Raw genomic sequence first — 20,211 nt, forward strand, 5'->3', positions numbered from 1 at the left:
AGAATGGCAATGACAACAGGAACAGAGGCAACAATAAATGTTGGTGAGGATGTGGGGAAAAAGGTATACTCATAGCGTTTGCTGGTAAAACTACAAACTGGTGAGACCACTATGGAAAGTAGTATGGAGATTCCTCAGAAAACTTGGAATGGAACCACCATTTGACCCGGTTACCCTACTCAGTTTATACCCAAAGGACTTAAAATCAGCATACTACAGGGACACGGCCACGTCAACATTTATAGCAGCTCGATTTATAATAGCTAAACTATGTAACCAACGTAGGTGTCCTTCAACAGATGAACAGATAAAGAAAATGTGGTACATATACACAATGGAATATTACTCAGCCTTAAAGAAGAATGAAATTATGGCACACTAAGGCAAATAAGTCAATCCCAAAAAAACCAAAGGCCAAATGTTTTCTTTGATATGCAGATGCTAATTCACAATGTGGCGGGGCACTAAGGAAGAATGGAGTTACTTTAGATTAGGTAGAGGGGAGTGATGGGAGGGGAGGGGATATGGGGATAGGAAGGATACTAGAATGAAACAGACATTATTACCTTATCTACCTATGACTGCATGACCGTTGTGATTCTACAGCATGTAAAATCAGAAAAAGGAGAAATTGTACCCCAGTTATGTATAATATATTAAAGTGCATAAATGCATTCTACTGTCATGTATAACTAACTGGAACAAATAAAAACATTAAAAGTCCACTTACCTAGTCTAAAATAAACTGAAGTTTTCATTAGTTTTCATCATAACACAAGTTTTGTTACGTATGTTTCCATATTCCTACAGTTTTAAGAATTTTTTCTCATGATTACATTTTCAAAAAGTCAAACAATGGCCTTTTCTCACTAGGTCTAACTCTAATCTTACTATTAAACTTAGATTGTGCCAGTTTTTCCACTAATAGAAACATTAACAACCAACATCTCCACATATTTAGCTTTTTCTTCTTTTAAATTATTTTCTTAGGATAAATGATTTGCTCTAAGTTTACCAGGCTAAAGGAAATAAACAATTTTATTGCTTTAAATTTTAAAAGGTACTTAGGTGGACCTGTCAAAAATAATAGGAGAATCTATGCCTCTGAACTCAGTGACCACTGTCCTATAATGCTTTTTATTTTTAAGTTGTGTTTCTATAATAATATGTGAACAGTCAATTTAAAACAACCCACTGTGATAAAACTTTAGAAAGTATTTTTGAGGAAAAAATAGTGAAAAAAATCTCACTACATAACAAAAAAAAAGAACCATCTGAAAGGGGCACAGATTGATGAACAATATATATTTTAAATGCTAGACTTAAGAATACAATTTTATTAGAATTGACACCTACAGGGTGAAGGCCGGGGGAAAATGCAGTTTTAGAGGGTTTTTTTTTGTTTTTGTTTTTTGGTACCAGGGATTGAACCGAGGGGAACTTAATAACTGAGCCAAATCCCCAGTCCTTTTTTATATTTTATTTAGAGACAGGGTCTCACTGAGTTAATTAGCACCTTGCTAAGTTGCTGAGGCTGGCTTTGAACTTGCAATCCTCCTGCCTCAGCCTCCCAAGCTGCTGGGATTATAGGAGGGCCCAATGAGCATGAACAATATTTGAGACTTACAGCATTACTTGGGGAAAGCCTTTCCTCTAAAAGTAAAAATATCAAAATATCTCAGGAATTTGATATAAGTACTAGAAAAAAAAAAAAGGATGAATTCCTTTCAAATGTAGGTGTATGGAAAGTCTTTAACTGTGACTCAAAATATTCAATAGAAGAATGATAAATTTGATCACATTTAAACAACAAAAAGATTATTTAAAATTTCTGCCTGATTTAAAACAAACAAATCATAAAGTCAAAAGAGCTAAAAAGCTAGAAGAAAAATATGTGCAAACACAAAATGTTCCCTGTAAACAAATAAATCTTAAAAAATCAAGGTGACATACCAGATGCAACTGTGCATACTAGGGAGGTTGAGGTAGGAGGGTAACATGTTCAAGGTTAATCTGGACAACTTAGAGAGACCCTGTCTCAAAATTAAAAAATAAAAAAGGGCTGGGGATATAACTCAGTGGTAGGGTACTCCTGGGTTCAACCTCCAGTATTGCCAAAATAAAAAAAAAAAATTAAAAAAAAAAAGAGAGAAACAAAATGATCAAAACTCAAATGAAAATGGAAAAAACAGCAACTTACTGATCAACAACAAAAAAGATATAAACATGTTCCTTAAATGGATGAATGTTCAACCTCATAAAACACAATTAGAAGTATACTAAAATACCATTTATCTCCCAAAAGATTAGCAAAAATTAAAAGCATAATACTAAATGTTGTTGGTGAGGTTGTTGGACAGACACCATCATAGAGTGCTGACTGACAACAAACTGGCACACCCTGTAAGGGGGAATTTGGCAGTACTCATCCACCATCCAGCAGTCTCACTTCTAGGAACTTACCCTGTACACACAACTCTCAAAATATATATTCGAAGACTTGCTCATTACTGTATTTTTTGTAAATGCAAATTATTGGAACCAATCTAAATGCCAATGTAGGAGAGTAACGGAAAAAACTCTGGTATAGCCATACAATGGAGTTACTGTGGGATGTGAAAAAAAAAAGAGAAAGATCTCTATGAACTGATGTGGAGAAATTTTTGGGATATATAATTTAGAGAAAGCAACAAAGTACAAAAAGTATCTGTAGTATATTGCAAATATATGTAAGAAAAGAAGGAAACATGAGAAAATATATATGCATCTGATTATTTGTGTGCAAAGAAATACAGGAAAAAAAAATCTATCTCTGATGAGATTAGATATCTACAAGGTATGTGTGAGAACTGGATGAAAAGAAGAAATATGTGGAGGATAACACTTCTGAAGATATCTTTTTGTACAGGTGTATTTGCAACCATGATCATATTTCACATATAATGAAGACAGGAAAGAAAGAAGAAATGAACGGAGGAACGAAGGAAAGAAGAAAACACACAAAAACCATAAGGATGGAGCAAAGTCCTAAAAATGAATATTAAAAGAAACCAATGAACCAGATTGAATTTCAAATAAAAACAACTACACTATAAAAGTGAGGGTAAAAAAAGGTAACCCAAGTAACTTTTGAACATAGTGTTTGGACTATACACCCTCAGGCTAAAGACAAAAAGCACTCTAAACAAATATTAAAATCAATTAGTAGGCTTCATTTTTTTCAGAGGCATGTACTACAATTCTGAAATCACTTTTTATAGTCTCTAGGATTAAGCAATTAAATAAATATTTTGTGGATAAAGATGGCCAGGTATTACACTATAGAACAAGGGAGTTACAAATAATGCAGTACTGCATTGGAATCAGAAGGTATCTGTGTGAACTCATGATTTCTCATGAGAGACAGGCAGACAGACACACAAAGAAAAGGAAGGAGGGAAAAAGGAAAAGATATAAAGAAAGGAGACAGAGAGAGGGGGAGAAAGAGATACAGATGTACTGAGATAAGTCTGCATGTGAATGTATATGTATGTGCACAAACACAAAACTATATATTCCATTTCCTAGTTCTATCCTCTGAGAGAACCTAGAAAAACTGACACTCCAGGATCAATGAATGTTATCTATTCCAGTACTGTTTGTTAAATTACATTTTCTACCAAAGGGCAAAGCTCTGTAGATAAATGGCTGATTTTAGGGTTGGGATGGGAAATAAACAAGCTGAACCTAGAATACGTTCTTATACCATAAAGCAGTCGAAGATTGATGGCACTATGTCCATCACTATGTTTGATGTGATTCTCACTGACCTAATCAGAGACCATTTGAAAATTGAAATAAATATTTGCACATCAAATTAATGACCATAAAAGATTATCAACTCAATAAAGTAATGATCTAAGAGTCTACATTGAAATAAATAAATAGGAAGAGAAGGGAAAACTCTTCTTTATAGCAGCAATTCATCTAATAAATATAGAGGAAGGTCCAAATTTAATTTTTCCTCCTCTAAACCATTCTTTTCTGATATTTTGGTCACAGAGACAAAAAGGTGACTACACACTAAGTCAAAGAAACCTTATAGGAGATCCAAGATGGCGGACTAGAGGGAGGCTGTGTTCCTTGTCGCTCCGTAACTCCGGTTTCCAGCAGAGGATATCTGTTTCTCAGTGAGGCAGTTTTTGCTGCTTATCGATCCCCTGGTGTGTACCCCATTTGTCTGCTGTGATGACCTGCAGTCTGCCAGCATATCTACGCCTTTTTTGAGTGCAGATTACTCACTGTCAGGTGTCTATCATCCGCCATTTGCCTGCCTCTCCCCTGTTCATCGCCTGCCTTACACCTTTCCATCACCCAACGCAAAGGTTCACCTCCTGATCGTCTCACAACAGTCAGCAATCTGATCGCCGACCGCCAGTGGAGCACCAGCTGCCTGCTGTTGCCTGGAAGTTCACTGTTACAGTACCTGCAGGTTTGATTACACGTGGCTGCCGCCATTTTGTGACAACAGCCAGGGCCTGTAGGACCCCTGGCTGGACTGACTGAGCCCCGTTTCCAGGACCCCTCAGCCCAACCAATCACTCCCTGCCTCTGGGGCCCTCACATCGACTGACTGCTCCCTGGTGCCAGGACCCCCAGACCAAGTGACTGCGCCTTATCACCGGGACCCCAGACCAACTGATTGCACCTGGCCTCCAGGATCCCACAACCACACCAAACACACCGGACCTCCAGGACCCCTGCCTGACCAACCGCATCGCTCCTCCAGGACCTCCAGCTGACCATGTACACACCCTGAGCTGCAGCTCCCCATTTGCCAATGCATTTCGAAGCCAAAGTGGCCATCTTGGATAATCCTGGAAGCCGTGGCTCTGATCTTTAGGTGGGGCAAAACCCATCCTGAGACGCCTGCTGGAGGCTTGAAGCTCATTGTCAGGTACCTCTCATGCATCAGGCTACTGAACACTGGGAGGTTTCATTACTATATGACTGTTATACTGTAGATTTTCTATTTTCTCCTTATTGGAAAAATTTATGTTTTTATTTCTTTACTTTTCTTGCTCTCTTTTCCTTCTGTTTACCTGTTCCCTCAGAGTCTCTTTCTCCCTTTTTTACATGCTAACATCTGATTTCTTTTGATTACACTCTCACCCTTTCTATTTTCTAGAACGTCTGTATATTCTTTTCTTATCCCATTAACAGCCACATTCTACATCCCTCTGCATCCTCTTTGTCCTCCATTAGAAACTGCAGACCTTATTGCAAACCTGTTTGTTTTACCGAAGATAATATTTGAACTCATTCTGTTTATTATGACAATTTTGTTACTGTCCTCATAGGGGCTATTTGGTCTAGGACTGCATAGTGTCTGAATTGGGCACTGCTAATATTGATCTCCCCTTAAAGAAAGGATTTTGGAAACCTATAGGACCACTATAAGTCTATAGGGGGAAATCTGCAATACCCCAGATCTGCACTGCTAGAGGGGAAGATACCTGAACAACATGAAGGGAAGAAAATGATCCAAACAAATCTAGATTCTATATTAATAGAATCCCATGACAGGATGGTAGAAGAAATGTCAGAAAAGGACTTCAGATTATACATGATTAAGATGATTCGCGAAGCAAAGGATGAGATAAGAGAACAAATGCAGGCAATGAATGATAATACCAATAAGCTGAAAGAGCACCTGCAGGAAGCAAAAGATCATTTTAACAAAGATATAGAGATTCTCAAAAAAAACCAAACGGAAATCCTTGAAATGAAAGAAAAAATAAACCAAAAAAAAAAAACTCAATGGAAAACATCACCAAAAGACTAGACCACTTGGAAGACAGAACCTCAGACAATGAAGACAAAATATTTAATCTTGAAAATAAAGTTACCCAAACAGAGAAGATGGTAAGAAATCATGAACAGAATCTCCAAGAACTATGGGACATCATGAAAAGACCAAATTTAAGAATTATTGGGATTGAGGAAGGCACAGAGATTCAAACCAAAGGAATGAACAACCTATTCAATGAAATAATATCAGAAAATTTCCCAAACCTGAAGAATGAAATGGAAAATCAAATACAAGAGGCTTACAGAACACCAAATGCACAAAATCACAACAGATCCACACCAAGGCACATTATAATGAAAATGCCTAACATTCAAAATAAAGATAGGATTTTGAAGGCCACGAGAGAAAAGCATCAGATTACATATAGGGGGAGACCAATACGGATAGCAGCCGACTTCTCAACCCAGACTCTAAAAGCTAGAAGGGCCTGGGCCAACATATTTCAAGCTCTGAAAGAACATGGTTGCCAACCAAGAATCCTATACCCAGCAAAACTAACCTTCAGATTTGAAGATGAAATAAAATACTTCCATGATAAACAAAAGTTAAAAGAATTTACAAATAGAAAACCTGAACTACAGAATGTTCTCAACAAAATATTCCATGAGGAGGAAATGGAAAACAACAATGTAGGTCAGCAAAGGGAGGAACTACCTTACAGAAAAACCACTCAAAGGAGAAACCAAGCCAACTTAAAAAACAAAAATAAGACAAATGACTGGGAATACAAATCATATCTCAATAATAACCCTGAACATTAATGGCCTAAACTCATCAATCAAAAGACATAGACTGGCAGAATGGATTAAAAAGAAAGACCCAACAATATGCTGCCTGCAAGAGACTCATCTCATAGAAAAAGACATCCACAGACTAAAGGTGAAAGGATGGGAAAAAACCTATCACGCACATGGACTCAGTAAAAAAGCGGTGGTTTCCATCCTTATATCAGATAAAGTGGACTTCAAGCCAAAATTAGTCAGAAGGGATAAAGAAGGACATTTCATACTGCTTAAGGGAACCATAAATCAGGAAGACATAACGATAGTAAATATTTATGCCCCAAACAATGGTGCATCCCTGTACATCAAACAAATCCTTCTCAATTTCAGGAGTCACATAGACCACAACACAATAATTCTGGGTGACTTTAATGCACCACTGTCACCACTAGATACATCTTCCCAACAAAATCCAACCAAAGAAACCATAGAACTCAATAACACAATCAATAACCTAGACTTAATAGACATATATAGAATATTCCATCCATCAACGAGCGGATTCACTTTCTTCTCAGCAGCACATGGAACCTTCTTAAAAATAGACCATATGTTATGCCACAAAGCAGCCCTTAGGAAATGCAAAAAAATAGAGATACTGCCTTGTGTTCTATCAGATCATAATGGACTGAGAATAGAAATCAATGACAAAATAAAAAACAGAAATTACTCCAACACCTGGAGACTAAATAATATGCTACTGAATGAAATATGGATAACACAAAACATCAGGGAGGAGATAAAAAAATTCTTAGAGCTCAATGAGAATGACGATACAACATATCAAAATCTCTGGGACACTATGAAAGCGGTACTAAGAGGAAAATTCATTGCATGGAGCGCATTCCAGAAAAGAATGAAAAGTCAACAACTAAATGACCTAACATTACAGCTCAAAGCCCTAGAAAAAGAAGAACAGAAAAACAGCAAAAGGAGTAGAAGACAGGAAATAATTAAAATCAGAGTTGAAATCAATGAAATTGAAACAAAAGAAACAATTCAGAAAATTGACAAAACAAAAAGTTGGTTCTTTGAGAAAGCAAACAAAATAGACAAACCCTTAGCCACACTAATAAAGAGAAGGAGAGAGAAAACTCAAATTACTAAAATTCATGATGAAAAAGGAAATATCAGACACCACTGAGCTACAGAACATAATGAGAAGCTACTTTGAAAATCTGTATTCCAACAAAATAGAATCTACCGAAAACATTGACAAATTTCTAGAGACATATGCTCCTCCCAAACTGAACCAGGAGGACATACACAATTTAAACAGATCAATATCAAGTAATGAAATAAAAGAAGCCATTAAAAATCTACCATCCAAGAAAAGCCCAGGACCAGACAGATTCTCAGCCGAGTTCTATAAGACCTTCAAAGAAGAACTCATTCCAATACTTCTCAAAGTATTCCAGGAAATAGAAAAGTAGCGTACCCTACCGAATTCAGTCTATGAAGCTAATATCATCCTCATATCCAAACCAGGAAAAGACACATCAAGGAAAAAAAGTTTTAGACCAATATCCTTGATGAATATAGATGCAAAGATCCTTAACAAAATATTGGCAAACCATATCCAAAAACATATTAAGAAAATTGTGCACCACGATCAAGTGGGGTTCATCCCTGGAATGCAAGGATGGTATAACATTCGTAAATCAATAAACGTAATCCATCATGTCAACAGACTTAAAGATAAGAATCATATGGTTATTTCAATTGACGCAGAAAAAGCATTCGACAAAATACAACACCCTTTCATGCTCAAAACACTAGAAAAAAATAGGGACAGTAGGAACATACCTGAACATTGTAAAGGCTATTTATGCTAAGCCCATGGCCAACATCATTCTGAATGGAGAAAAATTGAAAGCATTCCCTTTAAAAACAGGAACAAGACAGGGATGTCCTCTTTCACCACTTCTATTCAACAGTGTCCTCGAAACTCTAGCCAGAGCAATTAGACAGACCAAAGAAATTAAAGGGATACAAATAGGAAAAGAGGAACTTAAGCTGTCACTATTTGCGGATGACATGATTCTATATTTAGAGGATCCAAAAACCTCCTCCAGAAAACTTCTAGACCTCATCAATGAATTCAGCAAAATAGCAGGCTATAAAATCAACACGCATAAATCTAAAGCATTTTTATAAACAAGTGACGAAATGGCTGAAAGGGAAATGAGGAAAACAACCCCATTTGCAATAGCCTCAAAAAAAATAAAATACTTGGGAATCAATCTAACCAAAGAAGTAAAAGATCTCTACAATGAAAACTACAAAACATTGAAGAAAGAAATTGAGGAAGACCTTAGAAGATGGAAAGATCTCCCATGTTCTTGGATAGGCAGAATTACTATTGTCAAAATGGCCATACTACCAAAAGTGCTATACAAATTCAATGCAATTCCAATTAAAATCCCAATGATGTACCTTACAGAAATAGAGCAAGCAATCATGAAATTCATCTGGAAGAATAAGAAACCCAGAATAGCTAAAGCAATCCTTAGCAGGAAGAATGAAACAGTGGGTATCGCAATACCAGAACTTCAACTATATTACAAAGCAATAGTAACAAAAATGGCATGGTATTGGCACCAAAATAGACAGGAAGATCAATGGTACAGAATAGAGGACATGGACACAAACCCAAATAAATACAATTTTCTCATACTAGACAAAAGTGCCAAAAATATGCAATGGAGAAAAGATAGCCTCTTCAACAAATGGTGCTGGGAAAACTGGAAATCCATATGCAACAGAATGAAACTAAACCCCTGTCTCTCACCCTGCACAAAAATCAACTCACAATGGATCAAGGACCTTGAAATCAGACCAGAGACCCTGCATCTTATAGAAGAAAAAGTAGGTCCAAATCTTCACCTTGTTGGCTTAGGATCAGACTTCCTTAACAGGACTCCCATAGCACAAGAAATAAAAGCAAGAATCAATAACTGGGATAGATTCAAACTAAATAGCTTTCTCTCAGCAAAGGAAACTTTCAGCAATGCGAAGAGAGAGCCTACAGAGTAGGAGAAAATCTTTGCCAATCATACTTCAGATAGAGCACTAAATTTCCAGAATCTATAAAGAACTCAAAAAACTCTACATGAAGAATACAAATAAATCAATCAACAAATGGGCTAAGGATATGAACAGACACTTCACAGAAGAAGATCTACAAGCAATCAACAAACATATGAAAAAATGTTCACCATCTTTAGTAATAAGAGAAATGCAAATCAAAACTACTCTAAGATTCCATCTCACCCCAATTAGAATGGCGATTATCAAGAATACAAGCAACAATAGGTGTTGGAGAGGATGTGGGGAAAAAGGTACACTCATACATCGCTGGTGGGGTTGCAAATTAGTGCAGCCACTCTGGAAAGCAGTGTGGAGATTCCTTAGAAAACTTGGAATGGACCTACCATTTGACCCAGCTATCCCACTCCTCGGCCTATACCCAAAGGACTTAAAATCAGCATACTACAAAGATACAGCCACATCAATGTTCATAGCTGCTCAATTCACAATAGCCAGACTGTGGAACCAAACTAGATGTCTTTCAATTGATGAATGGATAAAGAAACTGTGGTGTATATATATATATATACAATGGAATATTTCTCAGCTATAAAGAATAATAAAATTATGGCATCTGCAGGCAAATGAATGAAATTGGAGAATATCATGCTAAGTGAGATAAGCCAATCTCAAAAATCCAAAAGACGAATGATCTCACTGATAGGCGGATGATGACACATAATGGGGAGTGGGAGGGGGGCAAGAATGGAGGAAGGAGAGACTGTATAGGGGAAAAAGAGAGGTGGGAGGGGTGGGGGGAAGGAAAAAATAATGGAATGAATCGAACATCATTTCCCTATGTAAATGTATGATTATGCAAATGGTATGCTGTTACTCCATGTACAAACAGAAAGAACATGTATCCCATTTGTTTACAATAAAAATTAAAAAAAAAAAAAAAACTTACACAAGAGTAAGGTTGCACTTATATGAAGTTCTAGAACACGGAAAACTAATCTATGATAGAAAAAACAAAATAATGGTTTCCTCTAGAGAATAGAAATAAATTATATAGGAAGGGGCACATGAGAATTTTCTAGGGTAATAGGAATGTGTATTTTCACAGAAGCATAAGTTACAAACATGGATCTGTTTGTCAAAACTCAGGAAATGTGATGGGATGCATAAATTTCTGATGTAAAATTTATATCAAAAGAAGAAACTGGTAAACAGTGAATTCTAATGGACAATATGCATGCACAAGTAGTTAAGGGTACTCACATTTGCAAATGACTTTGAAATGTGTCAAAAAAAAAGGTTTGATGGATGGATCTCTAGAAGGATGGATCAAAGGACAGATAGTCAATGAAACAAAAAGAGAGAGACATTAGCAGAATCTAGGTGCTCACTGTAAAATTCAAATTAATACAGCGTTATAAGAAAGACATTTTGGAGACAACTGAGTAAAGGCGAGTAAAGACTGGCTACTAAATAATATTAGGGAATTATTTTCTGTCCATTTTCTTTGGTATGATAATGGTATTAAAATAAAATATAAGAGTTTATTTTCAGGAGAAATTATTCACAAGTATTGAAAAATAAAGCATTCATAATGTCTGGAACTTCTGTACAGTTCTACAAACAATTTTAGGGAGACAGACGGGTAAACAGAAAAACAGGACAAATTGTTCGTAACTGTTAAATCTAGAAGGTGGTTTCAAAATGTTCATTGTCCTTTTTTTGATCTTTGAAATGTTTTGTAATGAACATCTGAAGAAAAACAAATTACCTGGGTCTGAAGTTTCCTGAGGTGACTTGTTCCATCTAGTTGGGTATTGGACATTAGATGAACACAGGTAAGAGTCGGTTGGCCTGGTCCCATTATGTTAGATAGTGAAGAACAAGAGCAATGGCCTAGACATTAGGCAACAGTCTTCCCTAAAACCATTCCTAAAATGAAACAGAGCTATTTTCAGAACAGTCTTTAAACAATAAAACAGATCAAAATACAAGTTGTGCTCATTAAAAGTAACTCATATCAACCTCATGCAAAGAGTGATCGCTTAGAAACAGGAAAGATAGTTTCTTCAATTTATAAAAGCAACCCACTTTTGAAGTTCTCATTTTCAAAAGAATAGGGGGACACTTACTATTTTAATGACAATCTCTTCGGACCTTTTCATTCCAAACTTCAAATCTTAAGGGTCTCTGGTAAGACATTATTCCCAAAACAGAGCTCTGCTAAGATAAACTAACATTTTGTAGCAGGGTGGTTTTATGGATATATATTCTACATTAATTCGAACCACGAGTCAGAAAGCAATGTGCTTCACTCTCTCAAGTAATCCAAAGAGACATAACTCCAAATGACTCTTATGTAAACCTGGGGGAATCAATTCCTAAAATTTAAACCAGAATCTGCCATTAATTAGCTGAGGGGCCTTTCTAAATCTTCATGAAGACATAGATATTAAGCATTTAGTAAGCTGAAAGGGGCTGTGTCCTTATCATTACCTTCCCCTAGCCTGAAGGCCTCTGTACACTTTAATAGCTCTGCCACTCAGGTGCTTGTCAGTTTTGTTCCATATTGTTATTTACCTATTTAACAGGTAAATGTCTCATCTTGTCAGATAGACAAGGTTCCTTGAAGGTTAAGGGCCTTGTCCTATTCTTCTATTTCCCACAACACAGTTTTCTGAGCATAGTAGACAATTTAACTCAACATTTCTTTAGCTGATTTTCTGTGAACAGACTAGTTTTAAATACGCTAGGAAATTGCTCTCTCAAAGAATCCTAAGGTAAATCAATTGGAAAATTAAATGTTTAAGAAAAAAAAAAAAAACCCTAACTTAAGCTTTTGAATAAATTCAAGGTTTGTAGACTAGATTTGCCTAAACACAGATGTATCTCTAGAAACAAAAAGACAGCTGTCCAAGATTCCTTATTTCTAAGGCTACAGAGGCATGAGTCAAGAAGGACATGGGAGGAGGAACATGAGTGAAGCACTGCAACTGGCTTGACATCACCAAGGCTCAGGGACTGAAGCCACAGAATGTACTGCAGAATTGGGGCCAGAGCACTTATATGATAAGTACTTTTCCCTGGAAGCTTCTTTATGCCAAAGGCCCAAAGTCCATTCTCCACCAAGAAAAAACTATGTGGTCCCAGAGTTCCAGGATACCTTGAGTAAACACACACATACACACACATACAAACACATAAAAAGTCCAGGGACACCCCCACTAAGCTGTTCCCCTATAAAAAGTCCTGGGACACCCCTCTCCTAGTTCATTGTCCTGTTCCAAAAAACCCCCCAATTTGTCACTCTACATATTCTGGGACATCTCCACCATGTATCTCTCCCACTGTCCTGGCACTCCTACAACCTGTGCCTGCATTCACAACCCAGGATAAACCACCCCACAATCTTTTCCCTCCCACAGAGCCCCCAGGACATCCCCCAACTTGTTCCCAATACATACTACTGGAACGCCCTCCCTAATCTGTCCCCCCCCACATAATTCTGTCCCAAATCATTCCCCATTGCCCTGATTCCAGGCACTTCTCCAACCTGTCTCCTCCCTCTCTGCTCTGAGGGATCTCTGAAATGGCTGAGACCTATCTCCTCTCTTGAAACTGGGGGAACCACCACAGCCAATCGTGTCCTGGACACTCTAGGAACATTCTCACAGGCTGTTTCTTCACCCATAGACCTTGGACAGCTCCAAAACCTGGCACTACCCCCACAAGTGTGAGACGCTCCCACAGTCTGGCATGTCCCTGCCAGTCCCAGGATACCTCTACCTCCTGACTCTTCCCCTGAAGCCCCTGCTCCCTCTGTGGACTGCCTCCTCACCACTGTCAGGCCTGAGACATCCACACCTGCTTCTTCCCCTGAGGACCCAGTCACCCACACTGCAGCAGGCACACGCCCTGCCTTGGGAACACCCACAGCTGCAAGTGTCCCCAGAGGGACAGACACCCTAATAGCCTCAGGTACTGTTCTACTGGTTCTCCTTTGCCACAGGCCTGAGACACCTTCAGAACCCATCTCCTCCTCCACAGATCCAGGACGGCTGGCAGCAGTGGGCACTTCAGTGACTAGTCTCCTTCCCCATATGCTGGAGTCATCACCAGAGCCACTACCCGGCTCCATCTGGGGCCCAGAAGCTGTGGGCACTCCCATGGCCATGGAAACTCTAGCAGTCACAGGCATTCCAGTAGTCTGCCCTCTACCAGATAAACTCAAGAGACCTTTAGAGTGTCTCTCCTCCCCTAAGGGCTCAGGGAACCCCATAGCCCTATATACTCCTGCAGTCTGCCTGCCTCCTGACAAGCCTGAGATGCACCCAGTACCAGTCTTCTCCTCCATGGGCTCAGGCACCCTGGCACAAGTGGGCATCCTGGTGGAAACCCTGGCATCTGCAGGTCCTCCCACTGCCTGTCTCTCCCTGCATAAGCCAAAGACAGTTCCAGAGACAGCTTCCTCTCGCAGAGGCCTAGGTACCCTGGAAGTCAAAGGCCCTCCACTAGCTGGGGATACTCCCATAATCGCAGGTGTTCCTACAGTTTGTCTCCTTCCCAAGAAGCCAGTGAAACTCCCAGAACCAGTCTGTACCTCCGGAGAACCATACACCTCAACAGCCTGTCTTCTTCCCCACGAACCTGGGAAAGGCTCAGAACCATTATCCTTTCCCACAGACCATAGCTCCTCAGGAGACATGGGACCCCCTGAATCCACAGGCATTCCAGAAGCATGAGTTCTTTCCCACAGGTTCATGACATCTCTAGCACTATTTTCCTGACACACAGGGCCAGATGCCCACACTGCAGCAGGCACTCTGGCAGGTATCTTTCCAGGCCCAGTCACTTCCAGAGCTATGGGTACCCCTGCTAGGGCACACCTGTGCTTGGGCACTCCTGCTGCCTGAGACATACCCACTGTCTCAGACACCCCCATAGCCTGCTTTCTCCCACAAAGACACAATACAGTCCCATAGCTGGTCTCTTGATCTGAAAGCCCTGATGCCTCTAAAGCTGCAGGTACCAGATCCTCTTGCTCCCCCATGATGCTCCTCCTTTCCCACAGCCTTAGGACATTCCCAGTATGTGTTTCCCTGACATTAAGCCCTGGCACTGCCTCTACCTCAGTCAGAGGCGTTCCCAGAGTCTGCTGCCTCTCCCACAGGCCTGGGATGCCATCGTAGTTGTTATCGTCTTCCAAAGTTCCTGGGACCACTACAGCCTGGGACCCCCCAGGAAGTTGTCCTGTTTCCCACATTGCTGGGATGCTTGCACAGTCTGTCTCCTTCCCCAAAGCCTTGGGTACTCCCACAGAATGTTCTATACCCCACAAGTCCCTAGCACCCTGAAAACCCATCTGCTGTTCTGCAGTCTGTGCTTCCCATGACCCTGGGTCACTGCCAGATCCTGTCTCTAGCCACATAGCTTGTCCCCTTTCCCTTAATCCTGGGTCACCATCACATCTAGTTTCTTCTTCAGTGGCACAAGGCATCTCTACAGGCTGTCCTGTGCCCCACAAGGCAGGAATGCCCTCAGAGCCTATATCATCTGCTTCTTGTCTCCTCTGCCACAGGCCTGAGGCATACATAGGGGTAGTTTCCTCCTCTACAGCTCTGGGTACCATCATAACATTAGGGATCCCCCCAGAGTGTTGCCTCCCCGACAAGCCTCGGGTATTCTCACAGACTGCATCTTGTGCCAAAGCCCCAGGAACCTGCACTAGCGGCCCTCTGCCCCACAGACCTGGAGCATCCCCACAGCCCACCTCAATCTCCAGAGTTCTGGGTACTCCCACAGTTTCAGGCAACCTAATGGTCCCAGGCACACCCCTAGTCTGTCCTCTTTGCCAAGGACCTGAAGCATGTGCAGAGCCTATTGTATCCACAGTCTCAGACAGGCTCACAGGAGGCAGCACCCTCCCAGTCTGTCCATGCCCACAGAAAGTGGGGACACCCTCACAGCCTGCCCTTAACTTCATGACTGTGGGCAGTTCTGCCTGGGGAACTGCCCTCACCTGTCCCTTCACCCAGGGTCCTGTGACACCACGTCGGCTTGTCTCTACCCAGGAAGCCCGGCCAGGGACACCTCTTTCTACTGGTCCCTCTCCTGCAGGCACAGGACAGAGCTCCACTCTGCTTCCATCCCCACATCCTGAAGCTGCTCTCATTGCCTGCACCTTCAACCACAGTTCCAGAATACTCCCATGCCCCAGAGATCCCGGACGACCTTTTCTCTCACAACCTCGGGGACTCCTATCGTCTGCCTCCTCCCCAGATCCAGTCACCCACACAGACCCTGCGGGTCCCACGACCTCGGGCTCACCCAAAGCCCCGTTCACCCACACGGCCCTATGATCCCTTGCAGTTTCAATAAAGCCTGCAGTCCCAGGTGTTCCCAAAGCCTCGCTCACTCCAGCGACAACCTCCGCAGTTGGTATCCTCCCCAATGGCCGCTGCCGCCTTTCTGCACTCATACACCGCCTCTCCCATACCGAGGACCTCGCCCGGCGCCTCGCTCCATAGCCTCGAGACGGCCCTGCACCCCATCTCCTCCCCCACGGCCGCCGAACTTCCAGTCCCAACCTACTGGGCCCCACGCAGCGACCCGGCATCTTTGCCGCGAGGTCGCCCCTGCGCGGCCTGGGCAAGGACCCACGGCCAGTCGTCCCGCTCATAGCTCCGGGACAGTTTCGTCCCCCAACGCAGCCCCGGGGCACTGTGTGTCTTAGCACTCGGCCCGCTTGGCTGCTCCACACACGCACTCACACATTCGGGTTCGGCCCTCGCATCCTTTCTCCTTTCCAGCCTCCCCAACCCCAATCTCCGCCCAGTCCCGGGCTCCCACCCCCAGGGTCCGGACCCCACTCAAGCTAGGCAGGAGAAAAAGTAATGAGGGAAACGAAACAGCAGTGTGTGCCGGGTCAAGATCTCCTTTCTCCCAGGTCAGTGACGCCTAACGCAGCCTCCCACAATCCCCCCAGCTCCAGCTCAAGCCCACCTGGCCTGGGGCGAGGCGCGGCTACCAGTAGGCGGGCAGTGAGGCACCCAACTAGGCCTCGCTTCCGGCCGCTCTTTCAGTCGCCATAGCAATAGGCGCAAGGCGGCTTGGGAGCAGATGAGGCTCCCCAGCCGCTTGAAGGTCCAGGTGTTGCACACCTGTAGGTTTTGCAGCTAATGTCCATGGGGCCGGGACCCGAGTCAGGACGGGGACCCAAATCAGGGCAGAAACCTGAGTTGGGATGGGAAACTGGCACCGAAAGAAATGAGAAACGACAGAAGACAGTGCTACTTAATTATGGCCTTCAAAGGCTGCCGTAGCCAGCAGAGCGGCGCTAGATCCCAAGGCACTGCCCTATTCCCGCCCACCCGGAAATGACTTCTCCCCACCCCGAGGAGGACCCCACCCTGTGGCGGTGCAACGGAAGGATTCTCCAACACTGGGTTGTGCGCAGTACCCATGGCTACCTTCGAGGAAGTGAGCGTGTCCGGCTTCGAAGAGTTCAATCGGGCTGTGGAGCAGCACCAGGGCAAGACTATTTTCGCCTACTTTACGGGTTCTAAGGACGCCGAAGGGAAAAGCTGGTGCCCCGACTGCGTGGAGGGTGAGGCTGGGAACCCGACTACTGCCCAGAAGTGGTGGGAAGACCGAGGCTGCAGCCACAAAGTGGGGTTAGAAGTAATAGAGGAGGGCGTCTTGGTCCCGGAGACCTGTGGGGACCTATTAAGTCCTTCCCCGCCACACCAAGAATGCGCCTTTAAAAAAAAAAAAAAAAAAAAAATTCTGACCCAGATGATCTTTGGAACCCACTTCTTAAAACCTTCACTTCCCCAAATGATTTAGTCTTACAGGATACGTCAATTGCTCTCCTTTCAGTCTATTTATGCCTTTCATTGTTCTGGGCGTGTGGCGTAGAGACAATCAGGATTTGGACTTGGTCCTCACTCAAAGTGGTTCTAAGACAAGAAGAGAACACCTGACTTCTCTTAACCCCCTCAGTTAACTGAAAGTCTAACTACAGGTTAAAGTCTGAGTACTTACCAAAACTAGGGGAGAGGGGAAGGGACTGTGGAGTTGATGTGTAATTACTTTATATTAACTTTTTTTTAAAGCTGAACCAGTTGTTCGAGAGGGGCTGAAGCATATTAGTGAAGGATGCGTGTTCATCCACTGCCAAGTAGGAGAAAAATCTTAGTAAGTTACAATGTACGTATACAGTATTTCAGATATGCGCTAGACTTAGGAGAAAAATCTTAGTAACAATGTACATATACTGTATTTCAGATATGCGCTAGACTTACAAACAGGTGAAAAGGCCCTCAGATTTACACAGGTTCTGTTATAAAGTCTGATAGTTAAAAAAAATGAGAACCTTTTAAATTCAAATTTACAATGCATATATTCAGACTCTTGAATCATATGTGAGGGTAACTGAATGAATTTGGCCTGTTTCAATTCAGAACTTAACTGACTTTACATTATTTTGCATCTTAGTCACACTTTAAATGAAAAATGTGCAAAGGGTAATTTATAGTCCTCAAGTTTTTTTAAATGTTTGTAAGATCAGTGAATATCAGAATATATAAAATATTAAGCAAATAGTATTAACCAAGTAAATTTTTTTCATAACTTTTTTTTTTGGGGAACAGTTGGAAAGATCCAAATAATGACTTCAAAAAACAACTGAAAGTAACTTCAGTGCCTACACTAATTAAATATGGAACAGTGAGTATATTTATTTTTTTTTTTGATATCAGGGATTGAACCCAGGGACACTTAACCACTGAGCCACATCCCCAGCCCTTTGTATTTTGAGACAGGGTCTCGCTGAGGTACTTAGGTCTCATTAAATTGCTGAGGCTGGCCTTGAATTTGTAAACTTCCTGCCTCAGCCTCCCTAGTTGCTGGGATTATAGATGTGGTCCACTGAGCCCAGCAGGTATCTTTTTTTAAATATGTTGGAGCTAATTCATTTTGTCAGAAAGCTTTTAACTTGTTCTAGAGTTATATCTGAGGAAAGATCTTGAAAGTCCATGTCAAATATTTTATTGTTGCTCAGCACATTTTAAAAAATACACAAATTGGCTGACCATCCCTTACTCAATCCCAATAAACTGCTAATAATGTAAATATTTAAATACTAGATCTTTTTTCATATTTTTAAGCCACTTTTCTTTAAAAATTCAATAGCCAGAAAGTTGGTGGACTTAATTCCTTAAAGTACTAATATCAATGATTTTGTTAATCCATTATTCAGGTTTAAAAGAAACAGCACCTCCTCTATTTCCGTCATGCCCTTGGAATCCTAAATTAAGTTCAGGGAAAAGGACAGTATTGGGCTTGCTGTCTCCTGTTTTTGTCTGTGGAGCTTCCTGGTATTTGGGGTTTAAGGCCCTTAAGCCAAGTATTAATGATTCATCTTAAGGCAAAATGTCGACAGTTTTCATAAAACTTGTTATAACTAGTTGATAGTGTCTGAATGGCAGAATTTTTGTGTTCAAATATTTGTGTCATTCAAGTTATAAAACTTGCTCCACTCCAAATAACACCTCACAGCAGTGGTTAAGACTTGACTGTTCTTTTCTTACAGCCTCAAAAACTTGTAGAATCTGAGTGTCTTCAGGCCAACCTTGTGGAGATGCTGTTCTCTGAAGATTAAAAATTAATGATGGCAATTGTGTCTTCATTTCCTGGTTTGCTCTAGTATAAAAGAAACTACATATTTGAATTCATTTTAGCAATAAGTAAATGATGATGTGAAAGTTAGCTTATGTCTAAATAAAGAATGCTCTAAAAATACTCATGAACCTTCAATTTGCTTTTAAATATAGCTGTCTTAAAGATGAGTAAAATAGGACTGGGAGATGGCTCAGCTGGTAGAGTGCTTGCCTCGCAAGCCCAAGGCCCCGAGTTCGATCCCCAGTACCGCAAAAAAAAAAAAAAAAAAAGAGTAAAATAAGTTCAGCAATGGCAGTAATAGTTCAAAGGAATATATTATTGGAGGTTAAAAAAAATAGTAGTTAGACTATTTCCAAATCTCTGAAGGGATTAGGATCTTAAATTCCAGGAATTTGCAGAGCAACAGACATTATTAAAACTACTTCTTTGCTTTTGGAATGTAGAATTTAACTACTTAGGGAAAGTGCAGTATGAATCTAATCCATTCTGCTTAATTCAGGCAGTTCTGTTATATCTGTGTGAATGTGCTTTGGGACATGGGCAGAGACTGAAGACTAGACAACCTAGTGGTAAGAACTCTAGACTGTGAGTCAGACACACTGATTTTAGTGCTTAATAGCTGTTTCCTCCTTTACAAATAAGGATTAAATAAGGATGCAAGGAAGCATTTAACATGCACATGGTTTGTAGTACCTGCCAAATGTTAACTTTCCCAAATGAACACAAGCATGTGAAGCCCTGCTTTGTTCAAGCTTAAGGTCAAGAGTTCAAACACCAATCTTCTCCATGCCTTCTACTAGGTCAGTGACATACTAATGATTCTTTCATAAAGCTACTATCTTGCAAAGT

At 41.1% G+C, this 20,211-nt stretch overlaps 3 protein-coding genes across 9 annotated transcripts in view; 1 reads left to right on the forward strand and 2 right to left on the reverse strand.

The window, feature by feature from the left end:
* Kiaa0753 (KIAA0753 ortholog) overlaps window positions 1-20,211 on the reverse strand; it is an 86,149-nt gene that overhangs the window by 59,621 nt on the left and 6,317 nt on the right. For 2 of the 7 annotated variants that reach the window (XM_047543026.1, XM_047543024.1), the window contains exon 3: window positions 11,453-11,613. In XM_047543026.1, the coding sequence (XP_047398982.1) occupies window positions 11,453-11,545 (93 nt within the window). In that variant the 5' untranslated portion in view covers window positions 11,546-11,613. Of the gene's footprint in view, window positions 1-11,452; window positions 11,614-11,813; window positions 13,084-16,451; window positions 16,468-16,683; window positions 16,925-20,211 lie in introns of those variants that run through there. The other 5 variants (XM_047543027.1, XM_047543028.1, XM_047543029.1 and 2 more) reach the window with 5 other exon arrangements.
* Window positions 13,145-16,425, reverse strand: LOC124978992 (collagen alpha-2(I) chain). Its single transcript, XM_047543022.1, has one exon. It carries the CDS (start codon window positions 16,358-16,360, stop codon window positions 13,145-13,147), a length of 3,216 nt encoding a protein of 1,071 aa, XP_047398978.1. The 5' UTR covers window positions 16,361-16,425.
* On the forward strand, window positions 17,050-19,482 carry Txndc17 (thioredoxin domain containing 17). The gene is made up of 4 exons (XM_047543032.1): window positions 17,050-17,287; window positions 17,796-17,877; window positions 18,333-18,408; window positions 19,274-19,482. Exons 1-4 carry the CDS (start codon window positions 17,143-17,145, stop codon window positions 19,340-19,342), a joined length of 372 nt encoding a protein of 123 aa, XP_047398988.1. The 5' UTR covers window positions 17,050-17,142; the 3' UTR covers window positions 19,343-19,482.

Source organism: Sciurus carolinensis, chromosome 3, assembly GCF_902686445.1.
Source record: "Sciurus carolinensis chromosome 3, mSciCar1.2, whole genome shotgun sequence".
Lineage (NCBI taxonomy): Eukaryota > Metazoa > Chordata > Mammalia > Rodentia > Sciuridae > Sciurus > Sciurus carolinensis.

Excerpts from the sequence above, each read along its gene's own strand:
- LOC124978992 (XM_047543022.1), bottom strand. The coding sequence starts at position 16,360 with ATGAGCGGGACGACTGGCCGTGGGTCCTTGCCCAGGCCGCGCAGGGGC.
- Txndc17 (XM_047543032.1), top strand. The coding sequence starts at position 17,143 with ATGGCTACCTTCGAGGAAGTGAGCGTGTCCGGCTTCGAAGAGTTCAAT. Across the intron at positions 17,288-17,795 it reads GTGCCCCGACTGCGTGGAGG|CTGAACCAGTTGTTCGAGAG; the intron begins GTGAGGCTGGGA and ends TTTTTTTTAAAG. Across the intron at positions 18,409-19,273 it reads CACTAATTAAATATGGAACA|CCTCAAAAACTTGTAGAATC; the intron begins GTGAGTATATTT and ends CTTTTCTTACAG.